Raw genomic sequence first — 19,664 nt, 5'->3', positions numbered from 1 at the left:
CACAACATCGTAGTTCCAAGTACTGACCCATGCTCTACGTTCATCTGCCTTATTTCTGATGCTTCTAGCATTGAAGAATACACACGTCAAACCATCTCTGTGTCCGCAATTATGCTCCATCGACCACATTTATTAACAAACTCACTCCCTGTTGTGTCTGTTGGAAGGCTGAATACCTCATCCTCTGAATTATAAATCCGATTCCCCACCCCCTGCCAATCTAGTTTAACCATCCCTATAGCTTGAAGCAAACCTCCCTCCCAGGATATTTGTACCCTTCTGGTTCAGGTGCAACCCGTCCTTACTGTACAGGTCCCACCTTCCCCAGAATGTGCTCCAATTATCCACATAACGGAAAAGCTCGCTCCTACACCAGCCCTGTAGCCACATGCTTAGCTGCACTCTCTCCCTATTTCTTACCTCGTTATCACCTGGCACTGCTAGTAATCCAGAGATAACTACCCCCTGTTTGCCATGGACTTCAGCTTCCAACCTAACTCCCTGTACTCATTTTTCACATTCTCTGTCCATTTTCTACCTATGTCATTGGTCCCGATGTGTACCATGACTGCTGGTTGCCCACCCTCCCCCTTAAGGACTTGGAAGACACAATCTGAGACGTCATGGACCCTGGCACTCAGGAGGCAACATACCAGCCGTTCATCTTGTTCACGTCCACAGAACCGCCTGTCTGTACCTCTTACTATCGAGTCCCCCACTACAATTGCTCTGCTATTCTCTCCCTTTCCCTTCTGTGCCACAGGGCTAGGGTCAGTGCCAGAGACCTGTCCGCTATGGCCTTCCCCTGGTAAGTCATCCCCCTCAACAGTATCCAAAAAGGTATACTTATTATTGAGGGGAACGGCCACGGGGGATCCCTACACTCACTGTCTATTCCCTTTCACCTTCCTGACAGTCACCCAGCTACCTTTTTCCTATTCCTTGGGCGTGACCACCTCCTTGTAACTCCTCCCTATCACCCCCTCAGCCTCCCGAATGACCCAGAGTTCATCCAGCTCCAGCTCTAGTTCCTTAACGTGGTTTTTGAAGAGGTGGAGTTGGGTGCACTTCTCGCAGGTGAAAGCAGAGGGGACACCAGCAGTGACCCTTACCTCCCACATCCTGCAAGAGAAGCATGCAACTGCCCTAGCTCCCATTCCCTCTACTCTAGATTTCCGGAAGAATGAAAAAACGGCTTACCTTACCAACCCTCCACACAGTCTTTTTTTTTGGTTAGAGGAGGAGGATGGGTGGGAGACACTAAACGTGTATTGTTTTGGGTTTAGCCAATGCCCGAATATATCAGTTCCTTCCTGACTCACGTTCTCTCCACACACCCGCCACTGAAAGCAAGAGGGCCGCTGCTGCACAAGGTAAGTTTTTATACTGGAGAGAAAACCAACCTTACCTTCCCTTTGGCACTCTGGCTCGCGCTGATGCCACTGAGAACAGGACATGTTCGTTTTGAAGTACAATCAAATTTGTTTTCTAGGGAAATAATTTCCCAAGAAAAGTTGAATTGACACCATTTGACCTCTTGCTTATTCCTAGAGCTTCACCCACTGAGAGCAAGTTGGAAGCTCAACATTCTATGATTCTAGAATTGTAAAACAGCGTAGTACAGGCAGAACCTATTCTGCCCATTAAGTCTGTGCTATTTCCTTTGCAAAGAGCAATGCACTTTGCCAAACTCCTTAACTCTTTCCTCACATTCCTGTATCTATTATTTTTCCTTTTTCAGGTATGTAACTAGTTCTATTTGAAAGTCTATGATTGAATCAACATCTGCCTCCCAATCAGACTGTACATTCCAAATCCTTGTCTCATGTCTTGTCTAGTTCTTTTGCCAAGCGCATTAAGTTTATGTCTTCTGGTTATTGACCCTTCAACTTTTGGAAACATTTATTCTGTTTTTATCCTACTTAAACCCTTCCTGCTTTTAAACAGCTCCATCAAATCTCTGCTCAGCCTTAAGTACCCATGAAAACACAAAAATAAAGAGGTTAAACAGGACTTCTAAATTAGGAAATAAGGAAAAGGCAGATAAAGTTATCAGCAAATGCAGTTTTTGTGGAATTATGCAATTTGCCTAAAGAACTCGAAGCAGCAATCTTTCCTATCTGAGATTTCTGAGTGAGTGGCCAAAGTATAAAAGTAATTGTTCTACTGTATTGTGTGCAGAGTGGATATGTTTTTCTATTATTGTAGTGATTTGATTTGATTTATCTCTAAGCATGTAGCAAGAATGGAGCAGACCTGAAATATGCTGCAAATCCGTTTGAGTAGGCAACAGCAATCGATTTGTAACATGCTGCAAGTTAATGTGTTGCTGTAAATGCCCTTCTGTGTTGACTGTGGCTGCTTGTTTACCTCATAAATTCATAGCAGACTTAAAAGCAGTTTCTTACAAGTTATAACATCAAACATAAACTCCTAGCAAACACATGAGGGCAGCCCCAGGATTGACGCCCTACTCCGTGATGAACTGTTTGATCTCTGAGGGTGGAATAGGCTCCAAAGGCGTTCATTGTCATTGAACTAGAGATTGGATGTAATCATATCTCCCTGGTGGAAAGCATATGTATGTATATAAGAAGAGGACAGCAGAAGGGTGGATGTGATCGAATTAAACCATCTACTGATATTTGAAGTTTTGGTTTGTGCATGAGGACTGATTACTTGGACCAGGTGTTGGAGAGTGACTGGATCCTGTGGAACCACTTCTTAATGTGAGTCAATACATCTAGGAAAAGCAAAGCAAAATGAATTATAAAAATCCTGCTAATTTCTTAATCACTTTAATTGGTGAGGACCTGTTTATTGTTAAATCAAATGTGAACGGTAGGCAGCACGATTCATAAGCGTATAGTTGGCAGATTCCATCCAGAATTATAGGGTAGGTTGACTCTCTTAATCGAGTGGGTTTTGGATGTTAAAGTGTGAAAAAAAAATCCGAATCCCAAACCAAACCCATCTGTAATCCTGCCTGTTCCTGATTTAACGGAGCCTATGATAGGGCATGTCAAATGGGCTACCAACAATAACTTGCTCTCAGGGGCTGAGCTGATAATTTGTAAATAATGTAATGAAGCTGCTTGCTTGACATTTAACCCACGTGTTAAACTTTACAGCGGACATTGAGTTTCCCTTTGAAATTGTTTGGCTAAACGGAAGCAAGAACTCACGGATCAAAGAAGTGTACATCTATCCACTGAGCCTGCTAATTCAGTTTAGCTTCTTCATCCACCTTTCATGATCAGAAATTATCTTTAGTACCTGTAGGCCCTTCTGATCTCCTTGACTAACCACCTTTCTGATCTCCAGCTCTATTCTTGTGGTCCCTTATTCCCACCTATTCTTCCAATTTCATCTATCCCCAAATAATTCTAATCTCCTCAGCCCCCGTTACCTTAACTCTTACAGCCCACACATCCCTACACCTGACCTTTCCTTTGGCTTTGATCACCGTCAGTCCACACTCTGTTCCCTCCTCTAGCATCAAATGAATCTTCTGACCTCTGATTTGTCCCCACCTCCAACTTACAGTCTTCTCTGGGCTCAACACAACCCCACACCCACACCTTTCTGATTACCCTGTTCCCCCTTCATGGCCCCTAGCTGTGGCCTGGTGTTAAAGCTTTTATTTCACAGTTAAACATATGCCTTCAAATACTCATGCACTTGAAACTTGTAAATGGTTTTGTAAAGCATTAACAGATTTAGGCTATGTTTGCTTTGCATGTCAACAATTTAAAAATCAGTTCAAGCTAAGATGCAATATTTAATCACTAATTCAATGACATGACATATTTTATAATTTTCCATGGTGTGGTACCCAATTGCTTTAATATAATTTAATAATAAAGCCAAATATATCTTGAATTAATCTTGAAGTCAGATACCAGCAAGTTACACCTGGTTTACTCTGCAATTATAAAAATACTTGTTAGCAATTTACTCAAGCTTTGCAAATGATTCTAATGTTGCTAATTCATTATAATGTATTTTTTGCAGCTGATGGACCACCATGCAATAAGAATAACATTATCACTGAGAAGCAGTTAATGCAGTTTGCTGAAAAACTGGGGAGCAATTGGCAAATCTTTGCAATTAGTTGCCTTGATCTGCAATCCCAAGATATTGATAAAATTAAGGACCAAAATGCACCACCTACAATGCAAATATTCTACATGTTGCAAAAATGGAAAAATAAGGAATCGGACAATGCAACACCTTCCAATCTTCGAGAAAAACTTATAGGTGCGAATATTGATCCTGATGCCAGGAATCTCCTGGAAGGTACAGCAAAATGTATTTTTATTAATGGATTCATTGAGGTGTTTTAGAAAAAAATGCAGATATACTTTCCAGCGTTGTTCATTAACGAAAAAAAATGACTGGAGTGGGCATTAGAACTGGCAGGAAAATGGGCAAACTGCTACAGTTACTAATTTTATTATTTACGATTCTGTTCCTTGTTTTCTGTCCCAAAAATGCATTGTTAAAATTCCTTTTAAAATTTACTGTTGTTTGTTAAGCCAACGTTATTGCAATGTGAGACAAACATGGGATTTTATAATTCTCCCCTGCAGTTGCCTCATTATCTCAGTTGGAGTTAACTCATCAGTGGAACAAGTAAACTCTCACGATAACAGAGTGTGTAGCTGGATGAACACAGCAGGCCAAGCAGCATCTCAGGAGCACAAAAGTTGAAGTTTCGGGCCTAGCCCTTCATCAGAGAGGGGGATGGGGAGAGGGTTCTGAAATAAATAGGGAGAGAGAGGGAGGCACACCAAAGATGGATAGAGGAGAAGATAGGTGGAGAGGAGAGTATAGGTGGGGAGGGGATAGGTCAGTCCCGGGAGGATGGACAGGTCAAGAAGGTGGGATATGGTTAGTGGGTGGGAAATGGAGGTGTGGCTTGAGGTGGGAGGAGGGGATAAGTGAGAGGAAGAACAGGTTAAGGAAGTGGGGATGAGCTGGGCTGGTTTTGTGATGCCCTGGGGGAAGGGGAGATTTTGAAGCTTGTGAAGTCCACATTGATACCATTGGGCAGCAGGGTTCCCAAGCGGAATATGAGTTGCTGTTCCTGCAACCTTCGGGTGGCATCATTGTTGGCACTGCAGGAGGCCCATGATAGACATGTTGTCTAAGGAATGGGAAGGGAAGTGGAAATGGTTTGCGACTGGGAGGTGCAGTTGTTTATTGCAAACCGAGCGGAGGTGTTCTGCAAAGTAGTCCCCAAGCCTCCGCTTGGTTTCCCCAATGTAGAGGAAGCCACAACGGGTACAGTGGATACAGGATACCACATTGGCAGATGTGCAGGTGAACATCTGCTTGATATGGAAAGTGATCTTGGGGCCTGGGATGGGGGTGAGGGAGGAGTTATGGGGTCAAGTGTAGCACTTCCTGCGGTTGCAGGGGAAGGCGCCAGGTGTGGTGTGGTTGGAGGGGAGTGTGGAGCGGACAAGGGAGTCATGGAGAGCGTGGACTCTCCGGAAGGCAGACCAGGGTGGGGATGGAAAAATGTCTTGGGTGGTGGGGTCGGATTGTAGATGGCGGAAGTGTTGGAGGATGATGCATTGTATCCGGAGGTTGGTGGGGTGGTATGTGAGGACGAGGGGGATTCTGTTAGGGCAGTTATTGCGGGGGTGGGGTGTGAGGGATGTGTTGCGGGAAATGCGGAAGACACGGTCAACTGCGTTCTCGACCACTGCGGGGCGGAAGGTGCAGTCCTTGAAGAACTTGGACATCTGGGATGTGCGGGAGTGGAATGCCTCATCCTGGGAGCAGATGTGGCGGAGGAGAAGGAATTGGGAATAGGGGATGGAATTTTTGCAGGTGGGTGGGTGGGAGGAGGTGTATTCTAGGTAGCTATGGGAGTCGGTGAGCTGAAACTCTCACAGCGTTTTCTGATTTTGTATCTCGTGCAGTCCTCATTGGGAAGGGTGTGTCTGAAGGGAACGGTCCCACTGTATCCAATGTTCCATTCTAACTAATGACCATGGGATTTATAAACTATGCTGCTAATTCAGAGAGTAGTAAGGGTGTGGAATGACCTGCCTGCAACTGTAGTAGACTCGCCAACTTTAAGGGCATTGAAATGGTCATTGGATAAACATATGGATGATAATGGAATAGTGTAAATTAGATGGGCTTCAGTTTGGTTTCACAGGTCAGCGCAACATTGAGGGTTGAACGGCCTGTACTGTGCTGTAATGTTCAATGTAATGAGCACCTCAATCAGTTAGAAACTAAACTCAGGAACATATTACAGAGATGAGTTTAAACTGTTGAAAATCCCAAGTGCATTGATTACCTCTACGTGGAACGTGTTTTATACTGACCATTACAATTAGAAACTAAACTCAGGAACATATTACAGAGATGAGTTTAAACTGTTGAAAGCCCCAAGTGCATTGATTATCTCTACGTGGAGTGTGTTTTATACTGACCATTACAAATACTGGGAGCAGATGTAACAAAAAAATTTATATGCAGGCTAAATTTACAATACAGTCTACACAACAGATAACATGGACATTTTTAAAAATTTGTACTGTTCTTGTCTCTGTTCCAAATATCAAAATGGAGTGGTTGATTACATAAATAAATGCGAGTAGTTTGGCTCTGAGTTGATTGGAATCAAGTCAGTCATTCATAACCCTGAAACAGCCTAGCCAGTTAAACAAACTGTAAAAATTTGTAACTCAGTTTAATTTCCTAGTTTCCCCATTGTACAGCGCTGTGTAACTGCTCTTGATCTTGACTCCTCAAATTGATGAGACGTGAAATCAGAATTAGTGCAGACAGGCCCTGAAAGACCAGAATTTCTCTGGAAAGGTGGACAGCTGCTTATTGAGCTAATACACCAGTGGAAAATAGTTAGAATTTCTCTTCATAGTCATATAAATGTAAGTTGAATAGGAAAAATTAAAACACTTCATTTTCACAAGTAAAAATATCTCCTGCAGAGATAATAACACTAATAATTTACAATTGGTGCATGAAGGCAGAATGATATTTTGTTGGGAATTTCAGGATTCATAACCTGCATTGAACACAGCACGCACAGTTGAGCTTGGAGCTTATTTCTGCTCAAATCTATATTCCCACCCACACTGACACCTTTTATCACATTGCTTAACAAAAATCTGTCTACTTTTGCCTTAAAAATAATCCAGGACTCTGTTTCAGGAAGAGCATTTCAAAGATTTGCAACTTACTGAGAGGATTTCTTTTGTCTCATCTTTGTTTTAAATGGGCAACCTCTGATTTCTGAAGTAATCCTGATTTATAGATTCTCTCAGAAGAAGGATCATTCTTTCCACCTTTACCCCGTCAAGACCTCTCAGGATTTTAGGTGTCTCAATCAATATCTTTCAATTCTTATTTCTCTTCAGGCTAGCCTGTCCAACCTTTCCTCATGTGTTCTGTTTCTCCTGTTCAGGAGGACAGATTGAGAGCTAAAATCATGAATTTTAAATATATGGATGGACCAGGAGTTTCTACTTGTTTGCATTTGTCCAAAATCATGAATCTGGTGTAAAAGCTTATGGAATTTCAAGCACAAATTACTTTCATTACAATTCGGTTTCAATATTCTTTTGTATTCATTTAGAAAACATGCTGCCAAATTTCTGCCTTGCCCTGCACACAAACTAGCCACACCACAGAACAAAATTAAAATGGCATTTTGGGATCAAGATATTTTCGGCAATACTACTCATATTGTCTAATGGGCAGAGAACAGCGAGTGGTGGTCAGGGATTCTTTTTGCAGGTTGGCAACCAGTAAGCAGTGGGGCTGCACAGCGATCAGTGCAAGGACTACAAATGTTCACAACATATATATCGATGATTTGGAGGAAGGAAGCGAATAGCCAAATTTGCAGACAGAACAAAAGTAGTGGAGTGGCAAGTTGCAAAAATGTTTCAGTTTACTGAGAGATATTGACAGGTTAAGTAAGTGGGAAAGAAATTGGCAAACGGGTGTACGGTATGGGCAAATGTGACATTGTTCATTTAAGAAGAGAAAACAAAAGAACATAATTATTTAAACAGAGAAAAACTGCTTAAAGCTGCAACACAAAGGAACCTGGGGTAATCTTGCATGGAATCCGGAAAGCTAGCCCCTACGCACAACAGATATTCAAGAAGGTGCAAGGAATGTTAGTCCTTATTTCAAGGGAGTTGGAGTATAATTGTAGGGAAATGTTACTGCGACTGTACAGGGTGCTGGTGAGACCACGTCTGCAGTACTGTGAACAGTTTTGGTCCTGTCATTTAAGGAAAAATATAATTTCATTGGAAGAAATTCAAAGAAGGTTCACTTAGATGATTCCTGGTCAGGAGGGACTATCTTATGTTCAACGGTTGGGACTCTACTCATCGCAATTTAGAAGAATGAGAGGTGATTGCATTGAAACATACAGGATTTATAAGGAGCTTTACATGGTAAATGCTGAGAGAATATTTCCCCTCATGAGACAGTCTAGGACCAGAGGCTATATTCTCAGAAAAAGGGGCACCAATTTAAGGCTGAGGTGAGAAGGAACTTCTTCTTTGTTTGTTGAAAATCTTTGGAACTTATCACAGAGAGTTCTTGTGGTATTTTAAGGCTGAGATAGACAGATTGTTGATCAGAAGGGGAATCAAGGTTATGGGAAAACACAGGAAAGTAGATGTGAGGAATGTTGGGTGAGCCGTTAGCCTAATGAATGGTGGAGCAGGCTCGAGGGGCTGAACAGTCTACTCCTGTTCCATTTTTTATGGTCTCATGGTCTATTTCAAATTACTGCTTTCAATTTTTAGTTGTTGTATCCACTATGAACCAGCACAATCAGTATTTTAGAACAATATTTTAACTAATTAAATAGTTACTTTAAAAGAATGATGTTCTAAAATGCTGAATGTGCTGGTTCATAGTAGATATGACAATTAGCGATATGTGATTGATTTTTATCAGAAACCAAAAAAAACTTCCTGAAACTAGTTACATGTTTAATTTGTACCTAACTTATGTCAGAATGAAAATTATATTCCAAAGTTAAATTCTTTCTCTTCTTAGAACTTTTATACACAAGACAGTTGAAAACAAAATTAGTGAGAATATTATCACAGACTTAATAGTAATCAAATTATGAAGAGACTTAAAAATACCTTGCAAATTTCTTGAATTAAGTTGATTGAATTTTAAGCTGGAGTATTAGTCCCGAATTTCCACGGGAATTATCTCCATTCCCATCATAGTTTTTGTACAATGAGAATGCTGAAGCCCTCAGGTAACAGCTGATTCCACCCATTTACAGCGTTTCTCCAAAGCTTCTGTTTGCCTCCTATCAGAGTTAGCACAGGAGTGAGCTGACTTAATCGCTGTACAAGTGGGATGGGTTTTGAGTGAATGAAAATCTCACCCATTGTGTTCTAACTATTTATTGCAAAACATAGTTGAACTGGACTATCACTATAATTTTAAATGCATCTATCCTGAATCTCTGTACCATTAGTTTATGACCCAGGTTGATTTAAAATACAGTGGGAATCTCCTTACGCATTTGTTCAAGTCTGCCTTTTTGTTGCTTTCCTTATTTATCATTATTTTGTTTTTGTTGTCCTCCCCCAGGTTTCTGTAATCCCTAAAGTTGTATGAAGAACAGGATGAGCAGACAATGTGAGGAAACATCTTTAAGAACCATGATGTAAACTCTGCCACAATTAGTTGCAGTTTGCTTACTTGCAAGTTACATTTTTACATTGTCCATTTTGTAAAAAACAAGAAGAATTTTGATGAAAATGTAATTTTACACTATTATCTGAACGAAGCAACTCAATGGAGAAATTGCTTTTACAAGCACACAAAATAAAATCGGCACATGTAGATATTTCTGCTTTCAAAATGTAGAACTTTGCCTATCTCTTACATGCAATAAGCATCACTTGAATATAATGTAAAGTTTTCTAGATTCTTAAAAAGAAAAATCTGGTGTAAATTGTGGTCATAAAATGTGGAACATTTGTACAAAGCTTTGAGTACTTGGAGCCTACTTTTATATATATTTAGAATTACAGTTGCATAGAATAATTTTTTTTCACAGGATAATTACAACAATCAACTTTTCTATGAAGCAGTAATTTCTTTCTTTCTAATTCAAACCTGGACAAACTACAGACCAAATGCAGCCCTGGGGACATTGTTGAGTTGCTTTTATAGCATTTCCTTACCAACAGAGGATTGGCATATGACAGAGAATCATCCTCTTGTGGAGATGTCCTCTCTGGACTAACCTGGGGATGTGCGTTCGTACATACAAAACAACAAACTGGCCAACACAGATGGTTTTTGCATCAGGGAATACTGAAGATCATGTCAGTTCACTGCAAGATAGTACCATGGAAATGTCAGCATAGCAGGACCAATAGGAGATGGCATTAAGTGCCAACATGATTTCTGTCATGTGCATCACCAGTGAAAAACAGATAGCTTTTAAGTTCTTCAATCAAAATCTTCAACAAGTAGATGGGCAACCACTCCTGAGAATTCATTTTAAAAACAGTCTTCAAACTGGAATTCCAGATTCAGTAGATAATATCCAAGAGACAAAGAGTTGTACAGCATGGAAACAGATCCTTCAGTCAAACTCGTTCATGCTGATCAGATATCCGATATTAATCTAGTCCCATTTGCCAGCATTTGGTCCATATACCCATCTAAGTGCCTTCTAAAAGTTGTAATTGTACCAGCCTCCACCACCTCCTCTGGTAGCTCATTCCATACACACACTGGCCTCTGCATGAAAATCTTCCCCTTAGGTCCCTTTCAAATCTTTCCTCTCTCACCATAAACCTTTGCCACCTAGTTTTGGGCTGCCCCACATGGGGGAAAGGACCTTGGCCATTCACCTTATCCATGTTCCTCATGTTTTATAAACCTGTATAAGGTCACCCCTCAGCCTCCGACACTGCAAGGAAAATAGCCACAGCCAATTAAGCCCCTCCCTATTCCTCAAACATTCCAACCGTGGCAACATACTTGTAAGTCTTTTCTGAACCCTTTCAAGTTTCACAACATTTTCCTATATCAGGGAGATGAGAATTGCATGTAGTATTCCAAAAGTGACTGAACCAATGTCCTGTACAGCTGCAACGTGTCACCCTAAATCCTATACTCTACGCACTGACCAATAAAGGCATGTTCTTGGATTTCTGAGTATTGCAACAAAGTTACAATTGTTAGAGCTTAATAAATATTTGTTCATCTAAGCCTGGAGTATGCAAGTTGTGTGTGTATTCTTTTGATTCCAGAGATATAAATAAGATCGAAACTATGATTTGCATGCGCTGCACAATTTGCTATGAGAAAGGCACTAGTGTCACTGCTGCTGATATTTTAAATCCACATTTCTAGATGTATTTGAAATAAATACATAGAGACAAGTATCCCATCGCCAAGTCACCCTTTATTTAAACGTGACAAGTTCTTACACTAATCCAGCTCCTTCAGAGCCAGGTCTTAGAGTGAACAGAATCTCTGATACACCTGCTTAAATTGTCAGCTAGGGCTCCCTGATTGGACCAGATTAACAGACAACATTCTAAGAGGTCCACCTGGCTGACCTCATTACAATCACTGCATCCCCACCTCTGAATCTGAGGACATAGGCTGACTGTTTTTTATGTAGCTCCTCCTGGGGTGTTTTAGCACAAGGTCAGGCTCCTCCAACTCTGCCTCAGGTACAGTCAGCATGTAATGCATAGTAACTCATCTCTTGCGCTCAGAGCATCTCAGAAGAAATTCATTCTCTTCTTCAGGTGACATCCGCCATATCTGTCTCAGATTCTGAGGTATCTTCAACAGAGGGGGAGACCCCATGTGTTCCAGGACAATGGAAAAGGCTGTTGAGGAGTCGGCCATGTTTTGTTCCTGCATCGTTTGCAACTTTCATGTCGTCCACATATTGTTCAGGACCATCACACCCACCCAACCGTTATGCATCACTGGATCTGACCTTGCATCAGCCATTCCTCTTACCCCATGCAGGGCCATTCCCTACACCAAACTGCGTCCCCTAAAGTAAACTGTCTTTCTCACTTTGCAGAGTGTAATGTCTAGCATTAGCTTTCCTGATACAATTTCACCCTCCCCCAGGGTCAATAAATATCAGAGTTAGCCTGGGGCGGAGTCTTTTTTTCCCATCAGCAGCTCTGCCGGAGCTATCCCTGTAGATGCATGAGGGGTGGTCATATAATCAAACAGGAACAGGAACAACCTATTTTGTAGTGAAGCTACAGACTGTTCCTTTAAGCCTGCGTTCAAAGTTAGACTGCCCTTTCTGCCAGACCATTGGATGATGGATGGTATAGAGCTGACCTGATATGACCCATTCCACTCTAGGTTAGGAAATACTCAAATTCTCTGCTGGTAAATGATGGGCCATTATCTGTGACCAATTCCGGGAGTCCATGTTTTGCGAAAAATGTACATATTTCAATCATCATCCGCATGTTTGATGAATGAAGTCAATACATGTCTAGCAATTTTGAGCAGCGTCCACAGAGACTAGGAGTATTGACCCCATGGAAGGACCTACCTAGTTGATGTGTAACCAACTCCAGGGTTTATCCAGCCATTCCCACTAATGTGGCGGATCTGTTGGTAGCACTTTTTGTCCTTACTGACACTCTGGGCACCGCCCATCAACACAGCTATGTCTGTATCCAGTCGCGAACCATTTCAACTCCCCCTCCCATTCCTCAGACGACATGTCCATCATTGGCCTCCTGCAGTGCCACAATGATGCCACCCGAAGGTTGCAGGAACAGCAACTCATATTCCGCTTGGGAACACTGCAGCCCAATGGCATCAATGTGGACTTCACAAGCTTCAAAATCTCCCCTTCCCCCACTGCATCCCAAAACCAGCCCAGCTCGTCCCCTCCCCCCACTGCATCCCAAAGCCAGCCCAGCCTATCTCTGCTTCCCTAACCTGTTCTTCCTCTCACCGATCCCTTCCTCCCACCTCAAGCCACACCTCCATTTCCCACCTACCACCTCATCCCGCCTCCTTGACCTGTCCATCTTCCCTACTGACCTATCCCCTCCCTACCTCCTCACCTGTACTCTCCTCTCTACCTATCTTGTTTCCTGTCCATCTTCGGTCCGCCTCCCTCTCTCTCCCTAGTTATTCCAGTTCCCTCTCCCCATCCCCCTCTCTGATGAAGGGTCTAGGCCCAAAACATCAGCTTTTGTGCTCCTGAGATGCTGCTTGGCCTGCTGTGTTCATCCAGCTCCACACTTTGTTATCTTGGATTCTCCAGCATCAGCAGTTCCCATTATCTCTGTATCCAATCCTGGCCACCAGACATAACTTCTTGCCAACATCTTCATTTTGGAGGCCCTTGGATGGCGCTGGTGGAGTTCAGTCAGTATCTGGCGGTGACCTTTGCTCAGGACAGTCACGATTGCTGACCATAATAATGTGCTATCCTCAACTGTGATCTGGTCTCTCCGAGTCCAAAAAGGTTTTGATTCTGGTTGTGACAGCCCTTTGGTTTCCCTCATCACAACTAGCTGTTTCAGTTTTACCAGGATCAAATCTTTCTGCACCCAGTGTCTGATATTGTCAGCTGTGACTGGAAACATGTCCAGAAAATTTAAAACCATTTATGGACTTTTCCAGAGGCAGTACCACCAGCAGTGTATCTGCCAGCAGGAGGTGGCTCAATACATCTGTATTTACTACCTCCCCTCCCGGACAGTGTTCCAACTTGTAATTATACACACTTACTATTAGACCCCACCACTGAATTCCACCTGAAGCTATGGGCAACACTGCCCTGTCCTATTTAAGTAAACTTAGCAGGGGTTTGTGGTCCATTGTTATTACAAATTTACATCTGTGAAGGTATTGGTGGAACTTCCTGACTCCAAATATGATGCCAAACCTTCCTTCTATCTCTGGGCATATTTATGCTCCGCATTAGCCAAAGTCCTAGCTACATGTGCTATTGGGCGTTCCTCTCCATTGGACCACCAATGAGCTAATGCTACCTCCATACCCTACAGGGAGGCATTGCATATCAATACCAGATCTTGCTTGGGATCAAAGTGTGCCAACACCTTCGAGGATGCTAGCTGTTTCTTCACTTACCCAAAAGCTATGGCTTGCCTATGTGACCATTTCAAAGTTGACCCTCTTTTAAGAGTTGATGCAAAGATGCCAAGCTGGAGGCTGGGTTATTTATGAACTTTTCATAATAATTCACCAGCCTAAGGAAAGACCAAAACTCCAGTCTTGTCAACTCTGTAGCCCATGTAGCTCACTTTGGGTGCCCGAAACACACATTTTTCCCTTATGAGGTGTGCGCTTGCCTGGGAGAAATGTCCAACATGGTGCAAGTGATATCATTAAATATTCTAAAGACTGAAATAGATCTAGTCAGCCAAGCCAATCAAATGCAATTGGGGATTGATAGGAATAAAGAGTATGAAATACATTAGTCATAATCTTATGGAATGGTGGAGCAAGGTTGAGGAGCCAATTGGTTTACTTTTGCTCCTATATTTTATGTTCTAAAGTCTTCTTCTTCAAGAATGCCTGAAATACTTGCAAACCCATTGTGAGTTGGTTAATATGCAGGCATCGCTGGTGCTTAACCTTGTCTTTTTGAAGGTTTTCAGATAAAATGTTGGTGTTCAGTAGACCTGGAAACAGTTCATTTTTCAGATAATATAGTTATCCTAAAAAGGACTTCTGGGTGCTATCACCAAAATGAGGCAAATACAGTTTGTAAACTTAACATTATACGTAGCCAATGGGATCAATTAAACACAGGCAGCAAGGTGGTGAATGGGTAATTCGCCAAGCATTTGTTTCCTTGGCGTAGTGGTGATATAACTGAATCAATAATTGTTCGGGAGGTGTGGTACTGAGGTCTGTTTCTCTAGTTTACCCAGGTAATGGCTTAAAAAATTCATGCACAATTCCCTTAATTCCTACAATACAGAAATTCAGAGATGTAAATGCCCTGGTTTGAAGCTGATGGCTTTCAAATTCATATACTGGTAAAAGGAGGAAGAAATCGAGATTAGAGATAATGGGAACTGCAGATGCTGGAGAATCCAAGATAACAAAGTGTGAAGCTGGATGAACACAGCAGGCCAAGCAGCATCTCAGGAGCACAAAAGCTGACGTTTTGGGCCTAGACCCTTCATCAGAGAGGGGGATGGGGAGAGGGTTCTGAAATAAATAGGGAGAGAGGGGGAGGTGGACCAAAGATGGAGAGGAGAAGATAGGTGGAGAGGAGAGTATAGGTGGGGAGGTGGGGCGGGGATAGGTCAGTCCGGGGAGGACGGACAGGTCAAGGAGGCGGGATGAGGTTAGTAGGTGGGAGATGGAGGTGCGGCTTGAGGTGGGAGGAGGGGATAGGCGAGAGGAACAGGTTAAGGAGACAGGGACGAGCTGGGCGGTTTTGGGATGCAGTGGGGAAGGGGAGATTTTGAAGCTTGTGAAGTCCACATTGATACCATTGGGCTGCAGGGTTCCCAAGCAGAATATGAGTTGCTGTTCCTGCAACCTTCAGGTGGCATCATTGTGGCACTGCAGGAGGCCCATGATGGACATGTCGTCTAAGGAATGGTTCGCGACTGGGTGGTGCAGTTGTTTATTGCGAACCGAGTGGAGGTGTTCTGCAATGCGGTCCCCAACCCTCCACTTGGTTTCCCCACTGCAGAGGAAACCACAATGGGTACAGTGGATACAGTATACCACATTGGCAGATGTGCAGGTGAACATCTGCTTGATATGGAAAGTGATCTTGGGGCCTGGGATGGGGGTGAGGGAGGAGGTGTGGGGGCAAGTAGCACTTCCTGCGGTTGCAGGGGAAGGTGCCGGGTGTGGTGTGGTTGGAGGGGAGTGTGGAGCGGACAAGGGAGTCACTGAGAAAGTGGTCTCTCCGGAAGGCAGACAAGGGTGGGGATGGAAAAATGTCTTAGGTGGTGGGGTCGGATTGTAGATGGCGGAAGTGCTGGAGGATGATGTGTTGTATCTGAAGGTTGGTGGGGTGGTATGTGAGGATGAGGGGGATTCTCTTAGGGCAGTTATTGCGGGGGGGGGTGCGAGGTGTGAAGGATGTGTTGTGGTAGACCTGGTCAAGGGCGTTCTTGACCACTGCGGGGGGGAGGTTGCAGTCCTTGGAGAACGTGGACAGCTGGGATGTGCGGGAGTGGAATGCCTCATCCTGGGAGAAAATGATGCCACCCGAGGTTGTAGGAACAGCAACTCATATTCCACTTGGGAACCCTGCAGCCCAATGGTATCAATGTGGACTTCACAAGCTTCAAAATCACCCCTTCCCCCACTGCATCCCAAAGCTAGCCCAGCTCGTCCCCAGCTCCGTAACCTGTTCTTCCTCTCACCTATCCCCTCCTCCCACCTCAAGCCGCACCTCCATTTCCCACCCACTAACCTCATCCCACCTTCTTGACCTGTCCGTCCTCCTGGGACTGACCTATCCCCTCCCCACCTACACTCTCCTCTCCACCTATCTTCTCCTCTGTCCAACTTCGGTCCGCCTCCCGCGCTCTCCCTATTTATTTCAGAACCCTCTCCCCATCCCCCTCTCTGATGAAGTGTCTAGTCCCGAAACATCAGCTTTGTGCTCCTGAGATGCTACTTGGCCTGCTGTGTTCATCCAGCTTCACAAGAAATCGAGGCTATGTAGACATATCTTTTATTGCATAGTAAGTAATCTACCAGCCAAAGATGGGTTAGAGACAAACATCTTTGCTCTGCTTTGCCTTGCTACCTCACTTAAATTTAAAGGCTCACTGTACTTCTCCTGTTTACTGCAAACACACAGCCAGGAAACTTGTCACGTTTGTCAGGAGCTATCAGTAAGGCAGTAGACTTGTTGCTGTATGGCACCGTGCTTACTATTGTCAAAGCTACTGCTTGTACTGGCAGCTTATGTGACAAACACAGTCTGCGTGCTTTACCATGTCTCAAGATCTAAGGAGAGTAGTTCCCCAGTCAAGTTAAAGCGACAATTGTCTGTCATGTGTTCCCATGACAGTCAGTCAAGAAGATCATCCGATACCTGTCCAGGAGTTAGAACGTGGTCAGTCAGCATCTTGGGAAAGTCAGGATGAGGGTTCCATATCACTACAGTCCGCGGTTTGGAGCAATACAAGTCCTGCCTTTCAACAGCAACCATTCTGGGATAAGTGGATCAGTGAGCGGAACAGTGATCGGTTTCAGAGCTGCAGAGCGATCTGTCACAGAGCTGCACAGTGTTCAGTCAGAGAGGTGCACAGAGATCAGTCACAGAGTGGCACAGTGATCGATCTCAGAGCTGGACAGAGATCTGTCAGAGCGGCACAGTTATCAGTCACAGAGGAACACAGTGATCAGTCAGAGAGCTGCACAGTGATCGGTCACAGAGCTGCATAGTGATTGGTCATAGCACTGTACAGAGAGGAGTCAGAGAGATTCACAGTGATCTGTCAGAGAGCGGCACAGTGATCAGTCAGAGAAATGCACATTGATCTGTCAGAAATCCACACAATGATCAGTCACAGAGCTGCACAGTGATCAGTCAGAGAATTGCACAGAGATCAGTCACAGAGCGGCAAAGTGATCAGATGGAGAGCTGCACAGTGATCACTCAGAGTTGCACAGTGATCAGTCAGAGAGCTGGACAGTGATCAGTCAGAGAGCTGCACAGTGATCAGTCAGAGAGCTGCACAGTGATCAGTCAGAGAGCTGCACAGTGATCAGTCACAGAGCTGCACAGTGATCAGTCACAGAGCTGCACAGTGATCAGTCACAGATCTGCACAGTGATCAGTCAGAGACCTGCAGAGTGATCAAACACAGAGCTGCACAGTGATCAGTCAGAGACCTGCAGAGTGATCAAACACAGAGCTGCACAGTGATCAGTCACAGAGCTGCACAGTGATCAGTCACAGATCAGCACAGTGATCAGGCACAGAGCTGCCAAGCGATCAAACAAAGAGCTGCAGAGTGATCAGTCACAGAGCTGCACAGTGATCAGTCACAGAGATGCACAGTGATCTGTTAGAGTGCTGCACAGTGATCTGCCACAGAGCTACACAGGTGATCTGTCACAGAGCTGCATTGAGATCAGTCGGAGGAGGCACAGTGATCTGTCAGAGCTCTGCCACAGAGCTGCACAGTGATTGGTCATAGAGCTGCACAGTAATCGGTCAGAGTGCCGCACAGTGACCTGTCACAGACTGCACAATGGTCGGTCACAGAGACGCATAGTGATCAGTCACAGAACTGCACACTGATCAGTCACAGAGCTACACTGTGCTCGATCAGAGATCTGCTCAGTGATCAATCGCAGGGCTGCACTGTGGTGTGTCACAGAGTTGCACAGTGATCAGTCACAGAGCTGCACAGTGATCTGTCACAGAGCTGCACACTGATCAGTCAGAGACCTGCTCAGTGATCAATCACAGAGCTGCAGAGTGATCTGTTGCAGAGCTTCACACTGATCAGACACAGGGCTGCATTGAGCTGGATCAGAGATCTGCACAGTGATCAGTCAGAGAACTGCAGAGTGATCAAACACAGAGTTGCCCAGTGATCAGTCATAGAGCTGTGCCGTGATCAGTTACACAGCTGTAAAGGGATCAATAAGAGAACTGCCCAGTGATCTGACATGAAGCTGCACAGTAATCAGACTCAGAGCTGCACTGTGCTCGAGTAGAGATCTGCTTAGTGATCAAACACAGAGCTGCACAGTGATCAGTCAGAGAGCCGCACACTGAACAGACACAGAGCTGCATTGAGCTCGATCAGAGATCTGCACAGTGATCAGTCAGAGAACTGCAGGGTGATCAAACACAGAGTTGCAGTGATCAACCACAGAGCTGCACAGTGATCAGTCGCAGAGCTGCACACTGATCGGTCATAGAGCTGCACAGTGATCTGTCAGACACCTGCACAGTGTCCAGTCACAGAGCCGCACACTGATCAGACACAGAGCTGCATTGAGCTCGATCAGAGATCTGCACAGTGATCAGTCAGAGAACTGCAGAGTGATCAAACACAGAGTTGCACAGTGATCAGTCACAGAGCTGCACAGTGATCGTTCAGAGATCCGCACCGTGATCAGTTATATGGCTGCATAGTGATCATTCACATAGCTACACAGTGATCAGTCACAGAGCTGCAAAGTGATCAGTCAGAGAACTGCCCAGTGATCTGACATGGAGCTGTATACTGATCAGACTCAGAGGTGCACTGTGCTCGATCAGAGATCGGCACAGTAATCAGTCATAGAGCTTCAAAGTGATCAGTCAGAGAGTTGCACACTGATCAGTCACAGAGCTGCACACTGATCAGTCACAGAGCCGCACAATGATCAGACACTGAGCTGCATTGACCTCGATCAGAGTCTGCACAGTGATCAGTCAGAGAACTGCAGGGTGATCAAACACAGAGTGGCAGTGATCAGTCAGAGAGCTGCACAGTGATCAGGCACGGAGCTGCAAACTGACCTGTCACAGAGCTGCGCACTCATCAGTCTCAGAGCAGCACACTGATCAGTGGTAGAGCTGCAGAGCGATCTGTCGCAGAGCTGCACAGTGATCTCTTGCAGAGCAGCACAGTGATCCATCACAGAGCCGCACACTGATC

General features: G+C 44.2%; 1 protein-coding gene across 4 annotated transcripts in view; it reads left to right on the top strand.

Moving 5' to 3' along the window:
- si:dkeyp-97b10.3 (uncharacterized) overlaps window positions 1-11,257 on the top strand; it is an 81,049-nt gene extending 69,792 nt beyond the window's left edge. For 3 of the 4 annotated variants that reach the window (XM_048542828.2, XM_048542826.2, XM_048542827.2), the window contains 2 exons: window positions 4,015-4,299; window positions 9,625-11,257. In XM_048542828.2, coding sequence (XP_048398785.1) covers window positions 4,015-4,299; window positions 9,625-9,641 — 302 coding nt within the window. In that variant the 3' untranslated portion in view covers window positions 9,642-11,257. Of the gene's footprint in view, window positions 1-2,437; window positions 2,819-4,014; window positions 4,300-9,624 lie in introns of those variants that run through there. The other variant, XM_059651059.1, reaches the window with a different exon arrangement.
- The last annotated feature ends 8,407 nt before the right edge of the window (window positions 11,258-19,664 follow it).

The sequence above is a fragment of the Stegostoma tigrinum genome, chromosome 14, assembly GCF_030684315.1.
Source record: "Stegostoma tigrinum isolate sSteTig4 chromosome 14, sSteTig4.hap1, whole genome shotgun sequence".
NCBI classification, from domain to species: domain Eukaryota; kingdom Metazoa; phylum Chordata; class Chondrichthyes; order Orectolobiformes; family Stegostomatidae; genus Stegostoma; species Stegostoma tigrinum.
Note: the sequence above shows the minus strand (reverse complement) of the source record. Positions and strands in the feature narration are given on the sequence as shown.